We start from the raw sequence: 22,795 nt of genomic DNA, 5'->3' as shown, positions 1-22,795 counted from the left end.
CTATAAAACATTTGTTATGTCTTTTACTGTATTTGCAAACTGAGATCATAAAGATGTTCTATCCTTGTAGTTCTGTTACATTAAAATGAGATAAGCATGCTATAATTGCTGCTGCAAAACCATTGTCTGACCTTTATTTCAAAAGAACTCTTATTAGAAGCAGAACTAAATGGTGACTATGCAGCTGTAGGAAAGAATGATCGCTCTACCTTGTAATTGTATGCTATAATCAGAAACAGGATGGCACAAAGTTCAAACTTCAAGACTAGAACCCTGTACAGAATAAGAAAGCATTAGGAAATGCTTCCTGTCTGAGCTTATTTTAGTGATGTTGGAAATGCCACAGTAGGTGTGACCTGTATTGCCAGCACACTTGCATCAGGTTATCCGAACCTCCTAGAAGCAAGTCTGAGAAATGTTACTTGAAGGTAATTTCCAAGTCCCTTTCTTCTGCTTTCCTGATAAAAGCAGTTCCCTTTGAAATCAACACAGACTTGCAGAGTGTGCATCTGAGAGCAGAAGCTGGCCTGTAAATTAAAGCTTCAATTGCCTTTGAACATGTTTTTCCAATAAAGTAGTCTTCAGGTTATTTCTGTGGTGGTGTGCTGACAGTCTGACACCATCATGCTAGGACAAGCACAAGATATTCAGAGTAAGTCAAGCTTGACCAGGAGGAGCTGCATAGTAAACTAACTGGGGTTCCCAATTATCAGGCTATCATGAGCAACATGTGGTTACAAATATAATGGTTCAAAATTTCTCTTACAATCTCTGAAATTTGTAAGTACTTGAAAAAAGAGCTCCATATGTGAACATATGCTTGTAACAAATTCAGGAAAAGTTCAATAGAAAATTTATTTCTATACTTTTAGTTACAAATTAAGAGCTTTTATGATGGTTATAGTGAAGGAGGAATGGCAACTGAAAATGCAAATGAAAGAGGAAGATAAGGCAGAGTTAGTGAAGAAGGACAGCAGAGAGAAATGCGCTAAAGTTGAGTCAAAAATGTAAGCAGCTCTTTGAAAGCACACTGAAAAATTAAGTAGATACTGGCTGTGTGCATGGAGGATACTTTTAGCTATGCATTCAAAAAAAGTGTGGAGAGAGCTATTGTGAAGAAAACTTAGTGACATCCTCTTAGCTGAAGCTACAAGTGGCTAACAACAGATCTACTTTCCTCTGTTCTCTGTGCATACTGGAACACCAGTTTTCCCTCCTGACACTTGCATGTGGTTTTGAAACTAACACTTGCGTGCGGTTTCTTCTGCTGAGAGGAAACAACAGGGAATTGCTCACTTGGATGGAGGATTTCTTAAGGGCATTTGCCAGTAGGACACTCGTTTGATCTACTGAGTCTGTATTTGGGCTTGTCAGAAGTAGGAAAAAGGTAGGCATACATATTTTACCTTCTCTTATGGAAAAAGAACTCACTAAATAGCAGACTAAAGATCTATTCAGTCTTGCTTTTCTCCCATAATTGCAAAGCTAGGTGTTTGCATCCACACAGGAAGTATGCCCCATCATTGCAAATCCCAAATATAATTCATTGACATGTTAGAAAGCAAGTGGGATCTTACTTGCAAAATTGAAGATTCTGGTATGAGTTTTGGCAGTTGTGCAGAGTATTGGAACCACAGAAAGCTTGTGTTGCACAGCAAGCTGTCACTCATTCTGTTCCACAACATGAGAAATCTCCCAGCCTTGGTATGCTATGAGTAATAGTGCAAGTCATTGAATTAGACTTGTTGGGCAAGGTGGCCTTGCCCCGGAATGAGCCGGTGTTTTTGCACTAATACTGTTTTGATATTACTTCCTTTATATGCTTGTTTAATTTAGAACATTCAGGTATAATCAGGGATATATTACAGTATTCTGCAGCCTATTTCTTATTCTTGGATGCCAGCTAGCTCCTTATGAGATCAGGGATGTACTGTGCTCCTATGCTTTTTTTCTACTACTGGAATTAAATAGGGTTGTTAAAAGGCTTTGTTACCTAAACTCTTTAAGTGGTAAATATATTTAAGTGTTTATTGCAGACCTAGAGCAAACAGGCTAAATATGGGGGGAGGGGAACCACTTCGTTTCAAATTCAGGCTCTTGACATTTGAGGTCAAGGCTTTGTGCATATATCTCTAAGTGTAAATCCTACCCCTCCTTCTCTGGCTTCTCCTTTATTCACTCTTCCCCTTCCTTCACTGGAATAACTTATGCTTTGGAAATAAATATTCTGGAAAAGCAACTGTGTGGGAGTTTTGTGGTCACTTTGAGGCCAATTTCAAAATAGTTTTTGCAAAGCTTTTTCTTGTGCAGTGTGGTATCCCACCCATTCTAACAAGGAAAACTAGACTTGCTTCAATTTCACCTAAAAGGAAAGCTACCAGATCCTGGAGGATAGTTTGTAACTACTGTATTTCAGTAAGTTTTCCAAAGGAGTACAAAGCCAATAGTTTTACCAGTTACTCTTGTAATACGATGAATCCTATGTAAAGCCTCCACAATAAATTGAACAGTTGTCTCTTCACATTTTACTCAATTCCCACAGGAAAAGAAAGAACAAAGGAGGAACAGATGCCTTGACCTTCCTGCTAAGTGTAGTGTGCTTCTCTTAAATCATCTGTGAAGGGGGATTGGTTCTGGCAGAAGACTGCCAGAAGGTTGCACTGAGCTATGCAGTTCATACAGTAACAGGGAAGGGATCTTAGGAGCTCTCTAGTCCAACCTCAGTCTCAAAGCAGGGTCAGCTGTGAGTTCTTAGCGGGTTACTAAGGTCTTTATTCTGTGGGACCTTGGAAAGGTGTGAAGACTGCACAGCTTCTCTGGGGAACCTGCTATACCACTTGGCCATCTCCACAATGGAACAGGTTTTCCTTTGGTTGTGCCAGAACCTCCCCTGCTTTAATTTAAGACCCTGGCCTCTTGGCCTCCTGCTGTATACCTCTGTTAAAGTGCCTTATTCAATTGTTTCAGAATGATTAAAAAATGTTAAGGAGCCTTATTCAGCCATTTTATTTTGCAGGTGTTGGCTGCTACTGGGTGCCCTCCCTACCCCATGGCCATCTTTTTTTCAGTCTGAACAGACCCAGTCCTCTCATCCTCTCCTAACAGGACACTTGCTCTAGCCTCCTGACCCTCTTGGTGGCCTGATACGGTAACAACAGTGATTGCTAGAGATGGGCTTTTTCTCTAAGTAAGCCTGTTGGGAGAAAAAAACTTAGTTCTGCTTGTAACAAGACTTAATAATCTCTTGTGTTTCTGTAAGACTGGAGCTGTAGGATTCCAGGTCTGCCTCAAATGCTGGGCTTATCTTCATTTATAAGTTACCTTGTTTGTCAAGTACAGCATGCTTCAGTTTGAGAGTCCTTGGTTCTGGCCTGTAGCAGGAGCATTCACTGTCCATGGAGAGCTCTTGTGGCTCAGGTCTTGTGGCTCAGGGGTGCTCGTGAGGACAGGAGGGTATGGTCTGTCCAGAGCGTGGCCCAGCATCTTGCTGGAAAACAATGAAATGCAACCCAGATCCGAGCCTAATTCACACTGTTGTAGCTCTGTGTTGATAGAGTCCAAAGACATGACTGAGCTTTAGAAAAACAGCAGCTAAAGACAAATCTAAGGTTTCATCCTCAATGCTTCTGAGCTCCTTGAAGCTCTCCCTGGTGAAGGTGAGTCATGTGGAGCCTTTGTGTTTGAGGGAACAAAAATCTGTGCCCTGGAAGCAAGTCCTGCTGTTTGATACAGCTGCTGCTTCTGGGATTTCTCAGCTTGAGCAAGTTGTTCATGCTTCAGGGAGAGGCAGGTGCTCTGCCAGGCCGGCATGGCAGTGGGGGATGTGGGTAGCAGTGCTCTTCACAGGGAAGCGCACCCTGTCAGAAACTTAACCTGGGACTATGCCCTGGGTAATGAAACGGTAAAGCCTTAATGCCTGGTGCTGGATTTGGAGCCTTCTCGGTGTCAGATTGTCAAGTTATAATATTCATGTAGTAAGTGCACTGGGCCTCGTGATTGATTTGCATTACAATTTTGTTGGTTTTCCTCCTTTCCTCGTGATAATGTTCTTCGCTAATCGCTTGTGACTTTTTTTATTACGATTTTTTTGCCTTCCTTTTTCCTGGTGTTTTTCTTGAAGCCTGCATGCTGCTCCCAGTTGCCCGGGCAGGCCTTGCTGGGAGGTGAGGCTCTGCGGGCAAGGTGTGAGGGGACAAACGGTCGCCTCCCGCCGGGGCTCAGGCCTTCATCTGGAAACAGCGAAAACGCTGGGCCGAGACCTGCAGTTCCCCCGGTGACGAAACAGCGCAGCGCTTAACACCTTGCTGCCGTAACTCTTCACTGCCCGCCTGCGCGCAGGGCTGGGCCGGGCCGGGCCGGGGGTGCTGAGCCGAGGCGCGCGGGGCGGGCCGCCATCCCGGCAGCGCCTCTGTGGCGCGGCGCGGCCCGGCCCGGCGGGCGGGTGGGCTCTGCCCGGCAGGGGGCGCTGTAGCCGCCTGCGCCGCTCTCGGCTCCTCTCGGAGCTGCGCTGCGAGGAGCCCCCGTGTGTCCGCCATATTGGCGCCCGCGCCGCAGCCGCCGCGCGTTGTTCCTCCATCTCCTGCCGGCGCGGCCGAGCGGAGCCGAGCGGGGGAGGGGACGTCGGCGCCGCCGGGCGGGAAGCGGGGCGAGGAGGCCGCGCGCTGCCGGGAGGAGACGGAAACGAGCGGGGCCCGCGTCCCTCCGCGCCCGCCCCCTGCGCCACCCGCCATGGCGAGGAGGCCCGGCGGCCCCTGAGCGAGGCGCACACGCACACACAGACCGAGACTAGCCCCCTCCCGGCCGCGGCCCGGCCCGGCCGCCATCAGCGGAGAGAAGCCGCCCGGCTCCCGCCTCCGCCGCGACATGGAGGCCGTGAAAGCCTTTAACAGCGAGGTGTGTAACCCCCTCCCCGCTCCTTCCCCTCGGGGTCGGGGAGCGGGCGGGGCCCCGGGGCCCGGCGCCTTCCCTGCCCCCTCCCGCTGCGCGCGCCTCGCCGCGGGGAGGGGGCGGGAACCGGGGGGGCCTCGGCGCGGCGGGGGCGGCCGGGGGTGGGGGAGCGCTCCCGCAGGCAGCCCCGGGGGCTTCCCCGCCGTCTCGGGCGGGAGCGGGCCGCAGTCACTGTCCCCGGGAAGCGGGAGGGAGGAGAGGGTAACGGAGGCACCCCCCCTCCTTCCGCCGTGAGCCTGGGGGAGACTGAGAAGAATAGATCTGGCGGGCGGGCTGAGGGGAGAGGAGGGAGCGGGAGGAGGCCGAGGTGGAGGAGGCCTCTTTCCTGCGCCTGGCGTGCGGTGGGGCGGGTGATGCCCGGCCAACTTCACGCAGCGGCCGGAGGAGGCTGCGCGGGGCGGCAGGGGAGCCTCCTGGATCGCCAGGCGCGGGGTCTGTGCTCTTCCCCGCGTCCCTCACCTCTTCTGCCACCCCCTTCCTCCTCGCTTGTTAAATGTGTGCCTGCGCCCCGCCAGTGCGCACTTTAACACCTCGTGGAGGTATTTTTTACATCGGGGGGTGGGAATACAAAGGCCTGGAGGCTTGTCTCTGTGTGTGAGAATAGTATATTCGCTGTGGTCAGGATGGAAGTAGACATTCCAGAGCTCAGGTACTGCACCAAAAGCACTATGCTGAGAGAGTGGGCTGTGGCACCCACAAACACATGCTTGCAGGCTCAGGTATTCATACGGCATCTGGCTTCTCTTTGGTGCCGGTAGTTAACGTTTATTTTATTGCAAGATAGTTCTTATGGCAACTCTGCTTTGTTTCTCTTAATTGCGAGTGTTTGTATCATTTGTATTTTGAAGTTAATGTGAGAGCAAGGGAAATAAATACGTGTTTTCTTTATAGGAAGTCATACATCTTTTTTAAAAAATAGATTTTTACTTATAATAACCATAGGAAGTATCAGCTCTGGTTACAATGTATACATCTACAGACTGCTCACATACTGGAGCTCCGGCTTGCCCTCTCGCTACCCCCAGTGGGGATGTAGTACGGTTTTAATGATTTTAAATAATGCAATGCTGGTTTGGGTTTTTAGAATGTTAATTTGATACGTAGTGGAACAACGTGCCAACCGTGTTGTTTCTACAAGCCATGATAAGATCGGTTTTTAAAATGGGCAGGTACTTTCTAATAACTCAGGAGCAGTTGAACAGCCGTAACTGATGTGCAATTCTAGGTGTTGCACTTCATGCAGTTTGAATTCTTAAGTGGAAGAAATCACACTGTAGCCACTAGAAGAAAAATAAATACTAGAAACTATAATTTCCCCCCCCCCTTTTTTTTTTATTGGCTTCGTGCTATATTGTTAAGTGGGGAAAAGGAAGAGTCTAGTCACGAGAACAGAACATAAGTAGATTAGAACATTTTTCTCGTATATACCTACTAGTGTGAGCAACAGTCTTCACTTTCATATTGAAAAACAACTTCTGGCTGGCTTGCTGAGCACTCAGGTATAAATCCTGTAAAAATAATTAACTCCGAAGACTTAAGGCGAGAACTGTACTGAAGAGGAGAGCTTTAGAATATGCCTTAAATCTTCTAAATGCTTGAAAAACAGTAAACTTTAGGTTGTCAGAAAATAAAATGCAGAAGATCAGGCGATGGCATTTTAACCAGCTTATCTCCTATGGTATAAATAGGCAGCGCCTATGAATAGACTTGTTTTTATGACTTCTCTTTCAATTTTGTTTTAATCTATGTGTCTGTATTAGAATGCTGGGCTACACTGATAGGAAGGTTTTAAAGATGCTATGACTAAGCCACTGATCCTGGAAGTAAATGGTACAAAACTTGCTACGTTTGGGGAATCCCGAGTGTTGTTGCTAGCCACTCTTATCACCTCTGTACCCAGTGCAGAACTTGACTTTAACTTTACTTTCCATCATTGTCTCTGGTCTAACTGACTTACAGGCATTTTGCATTTTAGAACTGTGAAATGATTAATAAATATTTGAAGTAGCTGAAGTGTATGAATCCGTAGATTGTAGTTTGTGCGGTACCTAAATGCTTTTGATTAACTTACAAAATATTTGTACTTCACTTCTAAAAATCCTTTTCTTTGTTATATCATGTTTTAAGGTCATGTTATACTCCAGAAATGATGTCAGAGTTCTGTTCTAGAGGTTTTGGGGCTTAAAATAGATGTAAATTAAATTTAGCAGCAGATGGGATAGACTAAATTGTAGAAAAACTTTTACCATACTTTGTTTTACACAGTTTGCATTCAGTTAATAATTTTACAAGTTTATGTACCTTACTAGTGAAATCCAGATGATGCTTTAGAAAGAAGATTCCAAATACATTTAAACACTTAAGTCTGCAGGCTGGGTACTTCTGGCGTTGGGGGGTTTTGTTTGTTTGTTTTTTAAAGGAAGGAGTTGTGTTTGGATTCTGCAGTGAAGCTAAAATAAAGGCAGCTGTTCATCTAGGTAGTGTAGCTTACTCCAAATGTGTGTGTGAGCTGAGCAATATCCTGTATGATAGCTATGTTATATGACAGTCAGAATTGAAGTGATTAACATAGTCTTGTCATTAATTTGATCAGAAAGAAATATTTCAAGTTTATTTGAACTCTGACTACTTCAAATAATGCTGGCTATTGCGGAAAGCTGTTCCATGTCTAGCAATGATATGTGGCATTGTCAGTGCTGTACCTAATTGTATATATAAAATTAGGTGTAACATTTAAAGTCTTGGGAAAGATAAATTTAAAGATGAGAAATAATCACACTCCTAAATAAACATGCTCAGTATCGTTTTCATGTAATGGTTGATGCTTTACTATTGGATTAAAACTGCTTGGCAACTGAAAAATACAATATGATACAACTGATTTAGTATACTGTTGAGGTAATTGGCAATGTTTTATACCACCCAGTTTATCATTTTCTACAGTTGACATCATGAAGGCTAATCATTGCAGAATCATTTTCCTCCAGGTGGCAGTTCAGGCCCTGAGTTTTTTCTGAAAAGCACAACATCGAAGTCAAGAACAGGTCTTGACAGAAGAAAATGACTGAAATGTTTCAAATTCTTTATACTTTCTATAAAATCTATTTTGTTAAAAAGAAATTGAAATGGACTAGAGGCAAGCATGCATATTGTCACAGTTCCAGCGCTCAGATGGTAATGGTTTAATTGCAGACTTATATAATTAAAAGTCAGTATTTGTTATATAGTCAGTTCAGTGTTAAAGTCGTGCTGTTAGCTTCAAATCTAACCATTCTCACATTGGTTTCAGGTACTGTACCTGAAGTTGGTTTTGGGTGCTATACTCCCCAGAGTTTTCTTGCAATACTTGTCCTTTTTGCAGTGGCAAGTTTTGTATTTCCAAATTATTTTTCACTTTATGATGTGAAGAATGTATGCAGACAAGTGTGAAAGGAGACCAATGGATGCTTTAATTCTGAAACACATTCAATTCTTTTTAAATTTTTTTTTATATGAATCTGTGGAATAAATGTAAATAGTTTTACAGACATGTAAATAGTCATAGGACTAGAATTTATTTTAGTGGAAATGGAGATCACAAATTAGTTTTAAATACAATGTAAACTGGATATTTGAAGTAATACTTTGTTTAGCCATGTTAATTGCATCTTTAAGTATTGAATACAAGTACTCTTGAAAGGACATTTATTTAAGTTTTAAAGGGTGACTTCAGCTTAGATGCTTATGTCTTTAAAAACTGCAGTAGTAATTAACTGATTTAGTTCAATTAAACATAGCATTTTATTCATTTAAAGTTTCTCAATATCTTTAGTCACATACAGGCACACATCTCTTCATGTGTGAGCTTCGTTAAGTCTTGCTGTCTGTGATGCTTACTTTTTTTTTGCATGATCTTTATTTAAAAACAAAACAAAAATATCTCACGCATAAGCTGTGCACGCTTTGGTCGGATCATTGAAAATTACTTGTACTTTATAAGTTGCTTAGACTGGCACCTGCGCTTTTGAACTACAGCCATTTAGAAGATTAGCAATGGTAAAACCTACTTAGGGCAGTTTGATATCTTAAAAAAATCTGAAAACATGCCTAGTTGTAGAATTTACATTGTTGAGTCCAGTGAACAATAGTTGTTAGCATCCAGTGCTACAAATTTGAGCTGAAATGTAGTGGAAAAATTACAGGTTTTGTATTTGTCAGGCAACACAAAGTTTTATGATACTGGAGAGGCAATTGTGAAAAGGGCAATTGTACATTTAAAAAAAGAGAAAAAAAATAAAGCTGCTTCCTTGAAGCCCAGGAATAAGAAAGTCATGTGTCTTCTGGTTCATTTGAGTATGTTTTGTATAAAAACTTTAATTCCTCTTTTCTGTACGATTGGGTGTTGATCTTTTAATATACAAGGGAATTGAATGGAAAACTCAGTGTCATCGTGGAGATGTGGAATATGCTCCATTTTAAAGTGTTTCAAGGTGAGGATGCACATAAAGCACTGTAAGATTAAGGCGGTGATTACAGTTTGCTGAAAGAGTGATGTGGGTTCCTATGCCTTTTCTATTGTTAATCTAAATGTCTTCTAGGGTCTGAGAGTCACAATTAAAACTTCCACAGCATTGCTAGGCTGGGGTTCAGCTGTTACTAACAATAAAAATGGTTGTCCTAGAATAGCCCATCATAAAGGGGAGTCACAGTGAGCTTTTGGTGGGCAGAATGGTTGTGAGAGCCATGTAAGATGATAAGAAGCGATAATGTAAAGTGATCATTGTGACTTTTGGGTTAACTGGTTCTTCTGAAATTTGTCAGTGGTAGGGACATAACAGTCACGGATCATTTGCTGGCAATGCTGCTATCCATATGCTCTGTTTGCACTTCATTGTCTGTTGGTCACCTTTATCGTGATGTTTCTTTAGAAGGTATGTTTTAATGGCAGTGGGGAACAGTTCAGTTGACTGCAATTTCAGAAATGTGACCCTTGGAAATAACCCACATTTTAATTACTGAGCATTGGAGTATAGGTGCACAAAAGTACAGAAGTGTAACTCAAATACTCTATTTTAGACTACTTTATTTAAATGGCATATTCTAAGTCACTGAGGTGGCTTTTTCACAAAAGAATGCCACTTAATGCTAAAAAAAGCTAAATGGTATGCCTCATGAAGTTGCTGAATAGCTGGGGAGAGTGAAAAAAAGGATGCTCTCCGAAATGAGGAGCCAGGGCTTTGATTAGTGCAATTAGTGCAAGTTATGTACGAGGAGTGGTGAAAGGGCGTGCAAGCTATTCCCTGGCAAGATATTTTTCTTAGATTCTGCTGCACATTTCACGTTGGCTGAAGCACCTGAAACATCTGCAGAGCTTTTTTCCTAGCTGCTGAGAAAATGAGAAGACTTGTGTATCTTTCCTCTTCTCTGTCACTAGTATTTTACCAGTCATAAAAAAAAATGCAACCTTCTTTCATATCCTTTGCTATTTTGAAGGATTCTGCAACTATAATACATTTAAAGCTTTCTTCCTTTATTTATTTGATACTGCATTTATTGGTCTGATATTCATAAATTTTGTTGTAGCAAATTGGGATGAAAGCTTTTGGTTTACATCTATTCTTATTTTTCAGAAGAAAAAGTTAACTCAGTGATATTTGTGTGTGCATGTGGACAAACATACGTCTGAAAAGTTATCTCTGTTTTTCATTCTTAACCTCTGGGATGGATGTGAAAAAGGTCTTCAGTTTTATTTTGCTTTATAATCCCATAGTGCTCCTCAGAGAAAAAACACTGAATCTCTATAAACTATATTAATTCCCTTAAGATGCAGCAAAATATGTAAGAATTTGTTAATTTCCCTTCTGCTGTCAGGAACATTAAGAGCAGTATCAGTGAAATGTAAATATTTCACTCTGTTGCGTCCCAGCAAGAGTTGAACTTTGCTGGCTCTCAGCTATTTGCTTTTTGTTAAAAGGGCATAGGGAAAGAAAGCCCTTTTCTCTTCAAGATACAGTCAATATTAAATTGATGTTCACCTGCTTAAATGTCTCCACATGTGCTGAATAAATATTTACAGTTTTAATATCACATTTTCAAAGACTGATCTGACCTTAGACTTTTGCCTGCCACAGAATTTTGACTTCTGGCCTTGTAAAGACATGATCATGCAAGGCTGTGTTAAAGGCCCAAAATGTTAGGGAGTTTTTTGCGCATATCTTGCTCAAGGACCTAATTTCTTTCGTTAAGTAGTATAGGACAGACATTGATTATTTTTCTGCCTTCAATACCTACACTTTAAATTTCTTCTTAAACTGTGGTCTAGATTAGATCCTTGTGAGCCTGGGAGGGTAATGTAGATCTCTGGATTCTGCTAACGCTCTTGAGTTGTGACTGGATAGTTACGAGTATCGATCCTGCTTGCTACTCATTTGGAGAGCAGTGAACCATTTTGTAGCTTGAAACAAATGCACTTCTGAACTCTCATGACTTCAGATCCTATGATTTTCACCTACTCACTAAGACCATGCCTGGGGCTACAATCTTTGGCAAAGTACTTGAAATTATCTTAACAAGTCTTATTTGAGTTTGCCATCAGCAGTCTGTTTTCCTGTGGCAGTTGTAAAAGTGGAGTTTAGTAATCCAAATGGCTTTCTTACAGCAAAAAGATTCAGATCAAAAGTATTTGATAAAGCAAGTCTTAAAATATGGTCTAGACACTTGATTACTTTCATGAGGATTTTTTTCACTTAATAAGCAGCCCACTTTTTTTCTTGTCTGTAAAATTGGTCCATCATTCTATCTCCAGACAGTCACCAAGAAATTTGTCCCGAGTGGCTGATTCAGCCTTGGTTAGAGCCCGCGTTCCTGGCCTCAGCAACTGCTGGTGTAACTCTGCTGTGAGGTCTGGGACAGTGGTGCATAATTGCCTGTTCACGTGTGTATCCAGAGTTCAGCAAGCTTGGCTTTGAACTGAATAAACAATATTAGTCCTTGTTTCTTTATCAGAACTTTTCATGAATTGCATGTGCATTTCTTTCCTTCCATTTCTTCACTTCTTTGGAGCTACTTTTCTGCACTATGTCTCTGGGAGCACTGACAGCAGCAGCAATCAGCTACATAATTTTATTAACCTTATGCAGGAACTGCTTCTACACTGTAGGATACATGTTCTTCATGAGAAAAAAAGGATCTTCAGCTACTGCTGTACAAGTTCTTGTCTTCACCTGTCCTTGCCAGTTGTACTGACCAAAAGGAGACATTTTTTAAAGTAGAATTTAAAAAGGAATTGTTAAAATTTGGAGGAAGTAAGAGGAAATGAGGCAAAGAGGCATTGCCACCGTGACCCTCTGTCAGATTTATCCTCACCATAAATGCATATTTCTTGTAATAGCCTGTTCTTTGTGCTGTTACGCTTTTGGCAAGTGAGCTACCATTTGTACGAAAATGTCAACAATGGATGTACAACAATTTATCATTTGCTTTCCACTTTTTTCCAAGAGTTTGCCTACAGAGCTGACCTGGTTTTACTGGGTACGGTTTTTGATTCTGTGAGGTTTGGGTTTTTTTGTTTGTTTGTTGGTTTGGTTTTTTTTTTAAGTTCCAAAGGAGTAATACTGGATTGTTATCTTTTCTCCTAGCTTTGTGATTATACAAGCAGGTAGCTGATGGGTATTTTTCTGATGCTTTGACAGTCAGAAATCTAAGGCACGTGTTTAATGCAATAAAATAAACATGTGGAAGGTAAGGCTTGGTACCCTTGTTATTGTGTTTGCTGTTGATGGTTTTTGAGGGTTGGCAGAGAGTGCTTTGGTTTCTAGTTGCGATGAGGGCACAAAAGATGTGTAAAAGTGGAAAGGCAGAGCTAAGATCCAGGAGGCAGTAGTCGCAAGGAATGGTGGTTTGGGTGGATGGTGGCTGAGCAGTAAGAGAGTGTAGCGTAGCAACAGCTGAGAGATCGAAGGCACCTGTTTTGGTAGCCTTGAGCTTGTTTATTGTGAAGTTCTGTCTATAACATTAGTTTTGGAAGATTGGAGTAAATATTATTTTATAAAGACTGATGACAGCTGGACAAGGTGTTTTATTATGCAAGGCAGTGAACAGCTGTCTTATGTGTTTGGATTGGAATTTATAATTGAAATAGCATGCAATTTTGAGAAAGATATTTCAGAAGATTCATCTTCTTGCATTGTTTGGCCTAGGGTTCAATGTTTCCGAATACTCATTCATTTCGAGTTGAGTGGTAAGGGTTTGCTTGGTTTTTTGGTTTTCTGTTTTTTAGTATTTATTAGTTACTTTCAAAAACTGAAGTAGAATTAATTACGTGCATCCTTTGCTTTCCATCCCTATTATTCCATAGCTCATTTTTTCTTTATAGAAGTACACAATACTGTAAATTGAATACTGCTCACTATAAAACTGTTGGTTTAAAAATCTTGGCCTCATGGCATGACTTTATGGAGCTCTCTTGACGGGTAATTTAGAAATTAGTACAATAGATAAAAATATGATTCTAATATTTTGATATTGATGTGATTGCAGTTTTAAAAAGAAAAGTAATCATACTTATGTCTTTGGATTTTCTAGAGCTTAAGTCCAAAGAGGTTGTTATGTATTAACCAAAGAGGTTATAATGTATTAACCAGATTGTTGGAAGCCTATGGAAAGATCTGATCATACTGATGTTTTTCAGAATACCAAATCTCCTATACATATTAACAAAACAGAGCTAGTTCACATGAAAAGGAATAGGTTATTCTTTGAATCTGCCCTAAATTACAGCTTCAGATAACTTGTTGATCTTCACAGCTTGATTACCAGATATGCAATAGTAGCCACTGCTGCTTATTTTCAGAAATGCGAAGTGGAACACTCAACAGCAAAGGAGAAACATTTATATAACAAATATATTGGTTGGAGAAATCCAACCCACTATAAACCATGATTTTTTAAAAATTTTAAATCATGAAGTTTCATTGTGAATGCAGGGGATTTTAAACCATATCCAAAGAGAAAACATTTTGAAATCAATAAGATAGGACAGCTTTTATTGTGAGCCCTAAAAACACTTGGCAGAGAAAATGTGTGAGTCAGTCTTTGATTTTCATAACGTTTAGGATCTGTCCCTATATTTCATATCTCAGAATTGTAGAGGTGTGATTGTATTTAGACTTCTAAGGTATTTAACTCCATGCTGCGCCACAGTTTACCAAACCAATGCATTGCAACAAGAACAAAGGGCACTTGAGTGCAGGCAGCCCACAAGCTCGCCTCTGGAAATCTGCAGAGACTGACATTGTGCCTGAAGTGGATCGATTTTCCTGTTGGCAATCTAGAATTAGCTATAAAATAATGATAAAATGTTAATGATGGAAATTAGCCATATAGCAGGAATGGTGAGAAAATTGCAGAAAGTTAAATACCCCTGTTATGTTCCTTGTTTTCTTATGTGTTATGCTTTCAAAGATCATCTGGACTTTTTGATCAGTCTTTCCTTTCTGTTGTTGGGAGTTGCACTCAGTCTTGCCTAGCTATTTCATGTGGTCCATTTAGTTTTTTCTAAGCTTTTTATTCCCATGCAGTAAACATCCCAAGTTACTATGAAGAGAAAAAGGGGAATTGTATTTTATGGCTTGTAAGGGGCTAGGAGCAAATGAAGTATGTTCTAGAGGTTATTCTGAACTAAACATCTGTTTCTTAGTTGCATGCAATTCAGGAGACTAGAGTTGAATCCAGGTGGTTTCTTTAAATTCCAGTTTTATATTCATAGTCTATTTGTACAAAGCAGGCTGTACCAACAGAACTTAGAAACTTTCTTTGAAAGTAGTAATGAAGAGGGTTTAGAGGAAATTGTAAATAGGCTGTAATATGCCTTTTGGCTCAAATATATGAAAACCAAAATGGGATTTTGTTGTTCCATCTCAAATTGTTCAGGTTCAGTAAATCTAAAAGTCATAACTGTGCTTCCTCAAAATGAAAGGAGTAGGAGAAGGACTGAGCAAAGGCAGTGATGGTAACACCCGACTTCATGTGCTGAAATGTGATGGGCTGGAGGGACTGCTGTATTACCTTTGCCTCTTATTTCACTTAATTGCTTATACGCTCAGTTAGGATGAGTATTCAGATTCCTCTTTAGACATAAACATACGTGAAGTGTGGTGTATAATACAACTGACATGTAGGGAGTAAGCTTTTCATGTGAGTGTTCTTGGTTACTTTTAAATATTTTATAAATCAGTTAAGTGCAACAGTAAAAGGAAGACACGCACTGGGATATCAAGCATATTGACTATTAAGTTTGTTAATTTAAACCACGTCATGCACTTTAAGTGTTTGAAAACAATTGAATTAAGATAGTCACTGTTGCATTGCAACCCTTTCTTGTTCTGTGCTTTTTTTAATGTTGGATTTTGGCAACTTGTGTTCTCTTGGTTGATTACTGGAAGGAAAAGAACTTTTCATTGTTTTCCCTCCAAACTGAAATATGCAGAATAGAGCATCTGCCGTTCTGGTCATCCTGCATACACATCTTTGGTGTCTATTTTAACATTTCTGCGCAGTGCAGAGAGCAACAGGGTGCTGACTGGGTTTAAATAACACTTCTCACTGGTAGGTCCTAGGCAGCATCAAGGAAAAATCCTGTTCGCTGGGGGATGGGCTCATGTAATTTAAGTAACTTTTCCGAGAGATTAAATTTCAGGAGAGTGTGTAAAATGCAACATAATAGAAATTTGTTGATTCTGTCCTTTTTTTAAAGCAACAACTGACAATACTCTTTTCTTGTTCTTTGCAGTGTGGTGATATAAATATTTGGTAAGCAATTCAGTGACTATTTCTGTATATACAATTGGATTTGATTTATTTTAATGCTATTGAAATGTGAAAGAAATTAACGTAATTTATTAAGGTAATAGGTATTAGACTTGACTTCTAAGTATTTATTTTGTCTTTTGCACATTGAAATTGCAGACATTTATTATTATATAGAATATCTGGTTAGTGTTGTGTCCTGGTAGCAGCCAGAGAAAACTGTAAAAATATTTCAGTAGAGATATGTGTAATTGACATCCCTGACACTGCTTCTGGTCATAATATCATACTTAGAGATTGGTCTGAGTGCTAGAGTATCAGTATCAAAATGTTTATTCCCTTAGTTGCTGTAACAGTGTAACAGATATTAGTCTATATGAATATCTGTTCCTTTGGATCACATGAGACCAGTGGTGTTAATAGCTTTCAAGCCTTCTAGTGGCAAAATCAATCTTTTATGAAAAATTATTTCCTAGCCGCTCTTCTCTTGCCTTTGTAAGATGTGGCCAGAGGTATGAAAAAGGATCTATTTCTTACGAAGCTGTAATTTAATAAAGTTAGTACTTTGTTCTAATTTTTAGTCAAAAATTTGGTAGGGAACCAGCTGTCTGGCTCTCTTGCCTGTTGAATAAGAGTGGTGAAAGATCTTGGAATTAAGTTCTGGGCTTTGTAGAAGTGTGGTATGCCATTGCCTTCCATGGAGATGCAGTAATTTGCTCTGTAAGCGGCTGACCATCCACAGAGGATATAGTTCATGTGTATGCTGCCTGGTCTTCACTTGAGAAACTTTAGACTGTAGCATTACTACACAACTTAGCATTGTGTAGTATATTGCCTTGTAAATTACAGCTGTTTACAGTAGAATTAACTTTTTACATATGTTTACAATAGCATTAACTTTTTAAGCACTTTTTGAATTACCATTGCAATGATAAAAATATTGTTTTCATTAGTGAATGATCAAAATTTGAAATATGCTGATGTATTCCCAGACTTTCAGTGATCCTTCTCCTGAAGACCACTTTTCTTAACAGAATTAAAGAAAAAATACAGAGCAGAAATTCAGTGCTTTATCTATAGCATCAACCTGACCTGTTGCCTTTCCCCTATTCCCAACGTATAATTTATATAGCTCATTAAATCTTCTAGCAAGCCCATGTTTTTTTCCCCAAAGTTTGGAAATAGGACTTAGTTTATTTAAAATGATGTTGGGGAAAGGCAGTATAAATAATGCTCTTAAGCCTAACTTTTTACACTGAAATATTGCCTTCTACCTAGTTTCTTAGCTCTCAACACCATTGCTTTTTGCTGTCATGATTTGTGAATCATGACATGGTTATATCAGATAGAGGAAAATACAAAATTGTGACTATAATTGGCTGTATTTGCCAGCCTGGTCCTTTCTTGGATATGATACTTAAATGTACATTTATGTAGTAAATCTATGTAACTTGTTGCATTTGGAACCTGTTACTTCTGAAGGAGATGTGTGAGGAAATGACACTTTTTTCATTGTCCAACAAATGCATACAAAATCCCTGTGAGGACAGTTTCCCATCTGTTTCCAGATAATATTGGTTGACTGCAATGGAGAGGATTGTATGGAAGAAATGCTTGTTTTAGGATACGACACTAAAACTGAGTCTTAAGGCTTCTTTTGTTGTTGGTGGTTTTTAACCGAATGTAAGAACAGAAAAGATATCTTCATTGGAAGTGATGAGAAGTAGCAGAATTGGAATTTGTTTGAAACAATACACAGGTGAATATCATAAAATGAGGAAGAACTGGTGTGACTTTTGTGAAAGAAAGTAATAAGTCATGTATATGTGAGAGTTCTTTGAGAGAATTAGCCAGCACACGGACAGGGAAGAAGTTGGTGATGTTACTTGGATTTCCAAAAAGTAGTTCAGAACATCCATCCCCAAAAGTTTGAAAAGAAGTTGAATTGCCATGGCAAGTGCATCCTTACATTGATAGATGACTGCTAAAAGGGGAGATGGGGGAAAAGTTCATGTATAGAAATAAATTGTCTTTTTTCACGATGGAATCTTATGTGGGTTTGTGCTGGGAACCCGTGCGTTTCAATGCATTCATTAATGCTGTGGAAAAGGGTTAGAATAATGAGGCAAAAAAGTTTGTTGACGGTATTAAGTTATTCAGGATGTTGATACTGAAGGGCTAGCCATGAAGGATTGCAAAAGGACATTGCTGTACTGACTGTTAGATGGCACCCTGCAATTTCATCAAGTTAAATGTGGTAAAGCAGGCTGGGGAGACAGTGTGAAAAAGGCAATCCTTGCTTTATGTACACAGTGATGGGCACTGAAATTATATAACTTGGTAATTAATAAGATCTTGAAACTGAAATGAAAATGCCTCTTCAAAATTCAGCAGTAGTCAAAATAGCAATCAGAATCCTGGAAATTAGGAAAGAAACAGAGACTCGTTATATGGCCATTACATCTTTATTTTATGCCATGTGCAGTCTAGTTTGCACCTCACAGGACCATGTTGTCAGAACTGCATGTACAGAGACTGGTAGAAAGGACAGTCAAAGGAATGGAACAGGTCTGTATGAGAAATTGCTAAATAGTAATACTCTTTTCGGGCTCAAACAAAGATGACGAGATAGGGTGATACTACTCATGATACAGAAGAGGTAAATCACTGTTTTTTCCAATGGAGAAGCTAGGTGAACCCAGTGTCACTGATGAGCATGGGTTCAAATCCAGAAAAAGGAGTCTCTTTGCACAGGTTTTGATTAAACTATGTGCCTTTGTCAAAAGATATTAGGCATGCTAAAGATTTACATGTATTAAAAACTAAATAAATTTGAATTCCCTGTGTGGAGGGAATTCAGAGATTTTATGAAAAAGATCAGTTGGTGCTGGCTCAGGAATCACTGAGCTGCAGGTTGCTGGTGGCTAAAATAATATGCAGAGAAAGTATCACTAAAAGGGCAACTGTATATTACCTTCCATAAACATCAACTATTGAATGCTGTTTCTATTAGTTTTCTCTGATCTAGTGGTATGCATCAGTAAATAACACATTTTCTAGTATGCCCTAGCTCAAAGAAAAAGGAGAAGAGGTAGGGAGAAAAAAAAACAGAACAGAAAAAAAGAGGATGTAAAAATAAATTATTACGAGAAGGTAGAAAGGTGTGAAGAATAAAAACACTTCAAAAAGAGGGAACCAGAGAGGGACAGAGAAAAGCAGTCCTGATAGCAACCATCACTTCTTGGTAGGGTTCAAGTAGCAGTGGGTGCTCATTGGTGATGCTCAGCCCAGAGGCATGATTAGACAGGGAGCTTGAAACAGTTGCCGGGTCTCTGTTGTCAAACTTCCTGCTCTTCCTGGCACTTGAAATGGCCAAGCTGACTAGGATGGCTGAAGTTTGACAAGAACATACCAAGACTTGGTGAGGCTTTGGATGTGGAGGGTAAATTAAAAAGGGAGTGTATATGCAATTTCAGGAGATTTTGGAGGAACTGGAAAAGGAACCTGCCATATTTGATATCTGTATGGTGAGAGGGTCTTCCTCTCACCATGGAATAGGCGTGAGTCAGTAGCCCATGAGAATACCTGAGTCTCTGTGTCTCAAGTCTTCCACTGAGAATTTTCCAACTTACATTCCTGTTAAGCCGTAGGCTTGGTTAACAATATAAGCTACCACACTGGGGTTTTTCACTTTCGTATGGCATTATGTCATGCTACTGAATGTTTTGGTGTGACACAAGGCCAACAAGTTGGAGGAATGAAGCATAGTTGCATTGGGAAGTTTTTAGAGGTGTGATTTCAAGGTGAATTGGTTAGCTGTTATATACCCTACTAAAGAGACGTGGGGAGGAATTCCTGATAGTTTTGGAGATGTGATGCAGGTTTGACCCTCTGTGTCTCTCTGTTACATTTCTGTACAGTTGTGTTAGGATAAGAACTTACAAAATAGCAAAATTTATTTTTACAATTCAGACAGTAACAAAACAGGTTTAAAGTTTAAAGATTTTGTTCTGGTCTTAAAAAAACAGAACAAAAGTCCACCCTTAAAACTACCTATTACTTTGATCATCTTGAAGACTTTCGGTGCTATCTGTCTAATAAGTTGCTATGGGCTTACACGGCGATTTGGCTGGCATCTGATTCTTACTTTGCAAGATCATTACCCTGGGAATTGCTTTCATTGAGACAGATTAGGATTTGGTGGTAAGTGTATCTTTGTGGACTCATTTTGTCCCTGAAGTGCCATTCCGATTCAGGCCTTCCCTTTAGGGATTTCCTGTGATTTATATTCAGTGTTTAATCCAACATGCATACTTCTATCAAAGGTTTATTGATTGTCCCCCACCGAATTATCAAAATAGTGATGTGCGTAGGGTATGGCTGGATGGAATCATCAGACAGCAAAGCAGTAAAACAACTTCCACACACACAAATTCACTGCAAATTGATGTGGTGTTTTCTTTAGCTATAAATGGGTTGGGAAGGTGAATGTTCATTCATATTTTGTAGTTTCCAGTATTAATTGCGATGTGTTTGGAGCTGAGCATGTTCAATCATCTAGAACACTTGCGATAGGCAGTTCAGAGTCTTGTCCACAGCTTTCTAGAATAAACTGATAGAACATTAAATTTTCATTGACATTGCAATCAAATGTATGCTACTATTAAGTGCACTGAGTTGAAAAATCACTGGCACTTTTTACAGTAACTTGAAAGTATTTTCTTTACTTTTGCTATGCTTTTTCTCACAGAAGAAAATAAAATTATTCCCAAAAGGTCATATGGAAAGCCTGCATTTAATGTTCTAACTTGATTATTTAACACTTGGGTTTTTTTTTTTTTTTTCAAAAACTGAGCCAACAGTTTGGAAGTGGTTTCTCTTACCAGTACAGTCAAGACTCCTCGTGAGTTGTTTCTGATTGTGTTAGACTTGCGCCCCCCCCAATTCTGTAGAAGTTTACTCTTCGTTCCTTCTTAACATTTGTGTTCTTTGGAAGCCATTAATTTGTTTTCTTTAGCATCAGACATGCAGTTTCTTTCTGTCCTTCAGTTAATTTTGTGTGTGATAATGCCATCTACCTTTAGAGAGAGAATGTCTCACCTTTTTTCTGAGTGATGTGCCATAGTTCAAGAATGGACAGTACAAAACAAAGCTTTGTATAATTTTGTAATGGATTTTTATAGTTTTTTATCAGGGTTTAACCTTTCAATTTATTCAAGTCAGTCGGTCTTAACTGAAGCAGCATTCTCCCAAATGTTGTATTTGTGTTGTGGTAACTTTGCTCAGGAGAGCCTTTGTGTCAGAATGACTTTTGGGTGAATACACAGCTCTTTGCAGCTGTGCTCTTTTCCAGGCAAATATTAGGAGACTGTTTCTCCCCCTTAGATATTAGGATAGCTGGGAGATGAATATTGGTTTTGTTTAGATTAGCATATTCTTTTTAGTTTCTGGTGCAAAATCAATTACTAAATGAATGGGAAAAATAAATTGATCCAACAACATGTGAGGTGGTTTTTGAATTGGATTTTGATATGCATGTATATCATCAACTGGTGACAGATGTGCAGTATTTGGAGAGAAATTTTTATTCTCTTAGAGTGCATTTTAAAAAGAGATTTCGAACTGTGGTGCTCACTACAGCAGTGCCTCAGATTTCAACAGCAAGTCTCTCTACTTGCTGGTTTTTCACATAAGAAATGATGAAAATACTTTCACTATGCAAGTCCTTCCAACTGTGAACTTATGAAGATAACTAGAGAATAACAGGTTTCGTTGGTGGTCAGATATCTATCAATAGTGATCAGATGCTTAAAGAAATACTGATCAGTTTTTGGGCAAGTGTTTCGTATGAGTTGATGTTTATCCAGAAAAGCAGGTGAACGGAATTAGGCAGATTTTCTTCATAATTCATGGAATCATATGGTAGCTCAGCTGTAGAGCATGTGTTTTGAAGTTTGCATAATGGTTTGTGTCTGCTGCTTTGCTTTCTTCTTCCAGCTTGTATTGTAAATGTGACTAGCGTGCTTCAAAACCTCTGAAACTTCTCCTGGTTTTGTCTGCCACTTGAAGATTACAGTGTTTCACTTCTGACCCTCTTAAATGAACTGTATTTCTATTGTGGAAAAAATGCAGCTGCCAGATGTGATAAGGCTCAAACTTCATTTGAATAAGCTCTTTTAAACTGAGAGCTGCATTTTATACTAGCATGCAGATAGCTAACTGTGTTTTATACAGTTACTTAAAAGAGTGGGTGTGTTTCATTATGGTATCTGGGCACAGACTTAGCAAGTTGGTGATAACAGTTCAGGAGTGAGTCAGGTTCCTCCAAGGCAGACCAGAGCTGCCCTCCCAAGCTGAGGAAAATCACATTGGGCAGTCTGGAGCCGCATCCGCCAGCCTGTCTCTCGCTCCCTGCTCATCTCATTTGGTGTGCTCCTCCAGTCCCATCCTTCCCAGTTTATCTTCACTATTCAGATTGTATTGACATCTGCCATCCCCTTAGTAATCCTGTTTGCAGGCTGAAGAGTCCTGGCCACCTTTGTTCTTCACTTAAAAGCTTATCCATAGTTTTCGTTATCCCTATTGATTTCATGCCAGCCTTGGAGATTAGAGGGGAGGGCAGAAATTCCAGAAGTATTGAGAGGTTGAGAGTGCCCTGTAGGTTAGTACAGTAGCCTAAATAATGTTGTGGTTCTAGAAGTCCATTCGCTGCATTTACTACTGAGATTTTTCTGGTTTACTGTTGAGTTGATGCTTTCAAATAAATGTCTCATGTATCAGCAGATCCCATTCCTGAACAGCAATAGTCAGCTTCAAAGCCAGTGTCCCCTACTTCATGTGTACTCATGCTTAATTATTCTGCCATTTTATTACTCATTAGTGTCACTGATGTTCCTCTGCAGTTTTTGATAGTCTGACTTTGTCCTATCCAGAATATACGTGATGGCACAGGCACAGTCCCCAGCATAAGTGGGACTCTATTGGGACTTCCCTCTACTATAAACAAAATGTTTATTCAAATTGTTTGCTGGCTGTCTTTAAGGAGTAATTGGTCAGGTTATTT

At 40.0% G+C, this 22,795-nt stretch overlaps 1 protein-coding gene across 5 annotated transcripts in view; it reads left to right on the top strand.

Annotated features, from left to right (window-relative positions):
* Positions 1–4,494: 4,494 nt before the first annotated feature.
* Positions 4,495–22,795, top strand: part of SCAF8 (SR-related CTD associated factor 8) — a 171,644-nt gene continuing 153,343 nt past the window's right edge. For all 5 annotated transcript variants that reach the window (XR_012041526.1, XM_072856062.1, XM_072856061.1 and 2 more), the window contains exon 1: positions 4,495–4,893. Coding sequence is in view for 3 of the 5 variants with exons in the window: in XM_072856062.1 (XP_072712163.1) it covers positions 4,864–4,893 (30 nt within the window). In the remaining 2 variants the exon portion in view is untranslated. The remainder of the gene's footprint in view (positions 4,894–22,795) is intronic.

The sequence above is a fragment of the Ciconia boyciana genome, chromosome 3 (assembly GCF_034638445.1).
Source record: "Ciconia boyciana chromosome 3, ASM3463844v1, whole genome shotgun sequence".
Taxonomy (NCBI): Eukaryota; Metazoa; Chordata; class Aves; order Ciconiiformes; family Ciconiidae; genus Ciconia; species Ciconia boyciana.
This window is presented reverse-complemented; position numbering and strand designations above follow the sequence as displayed.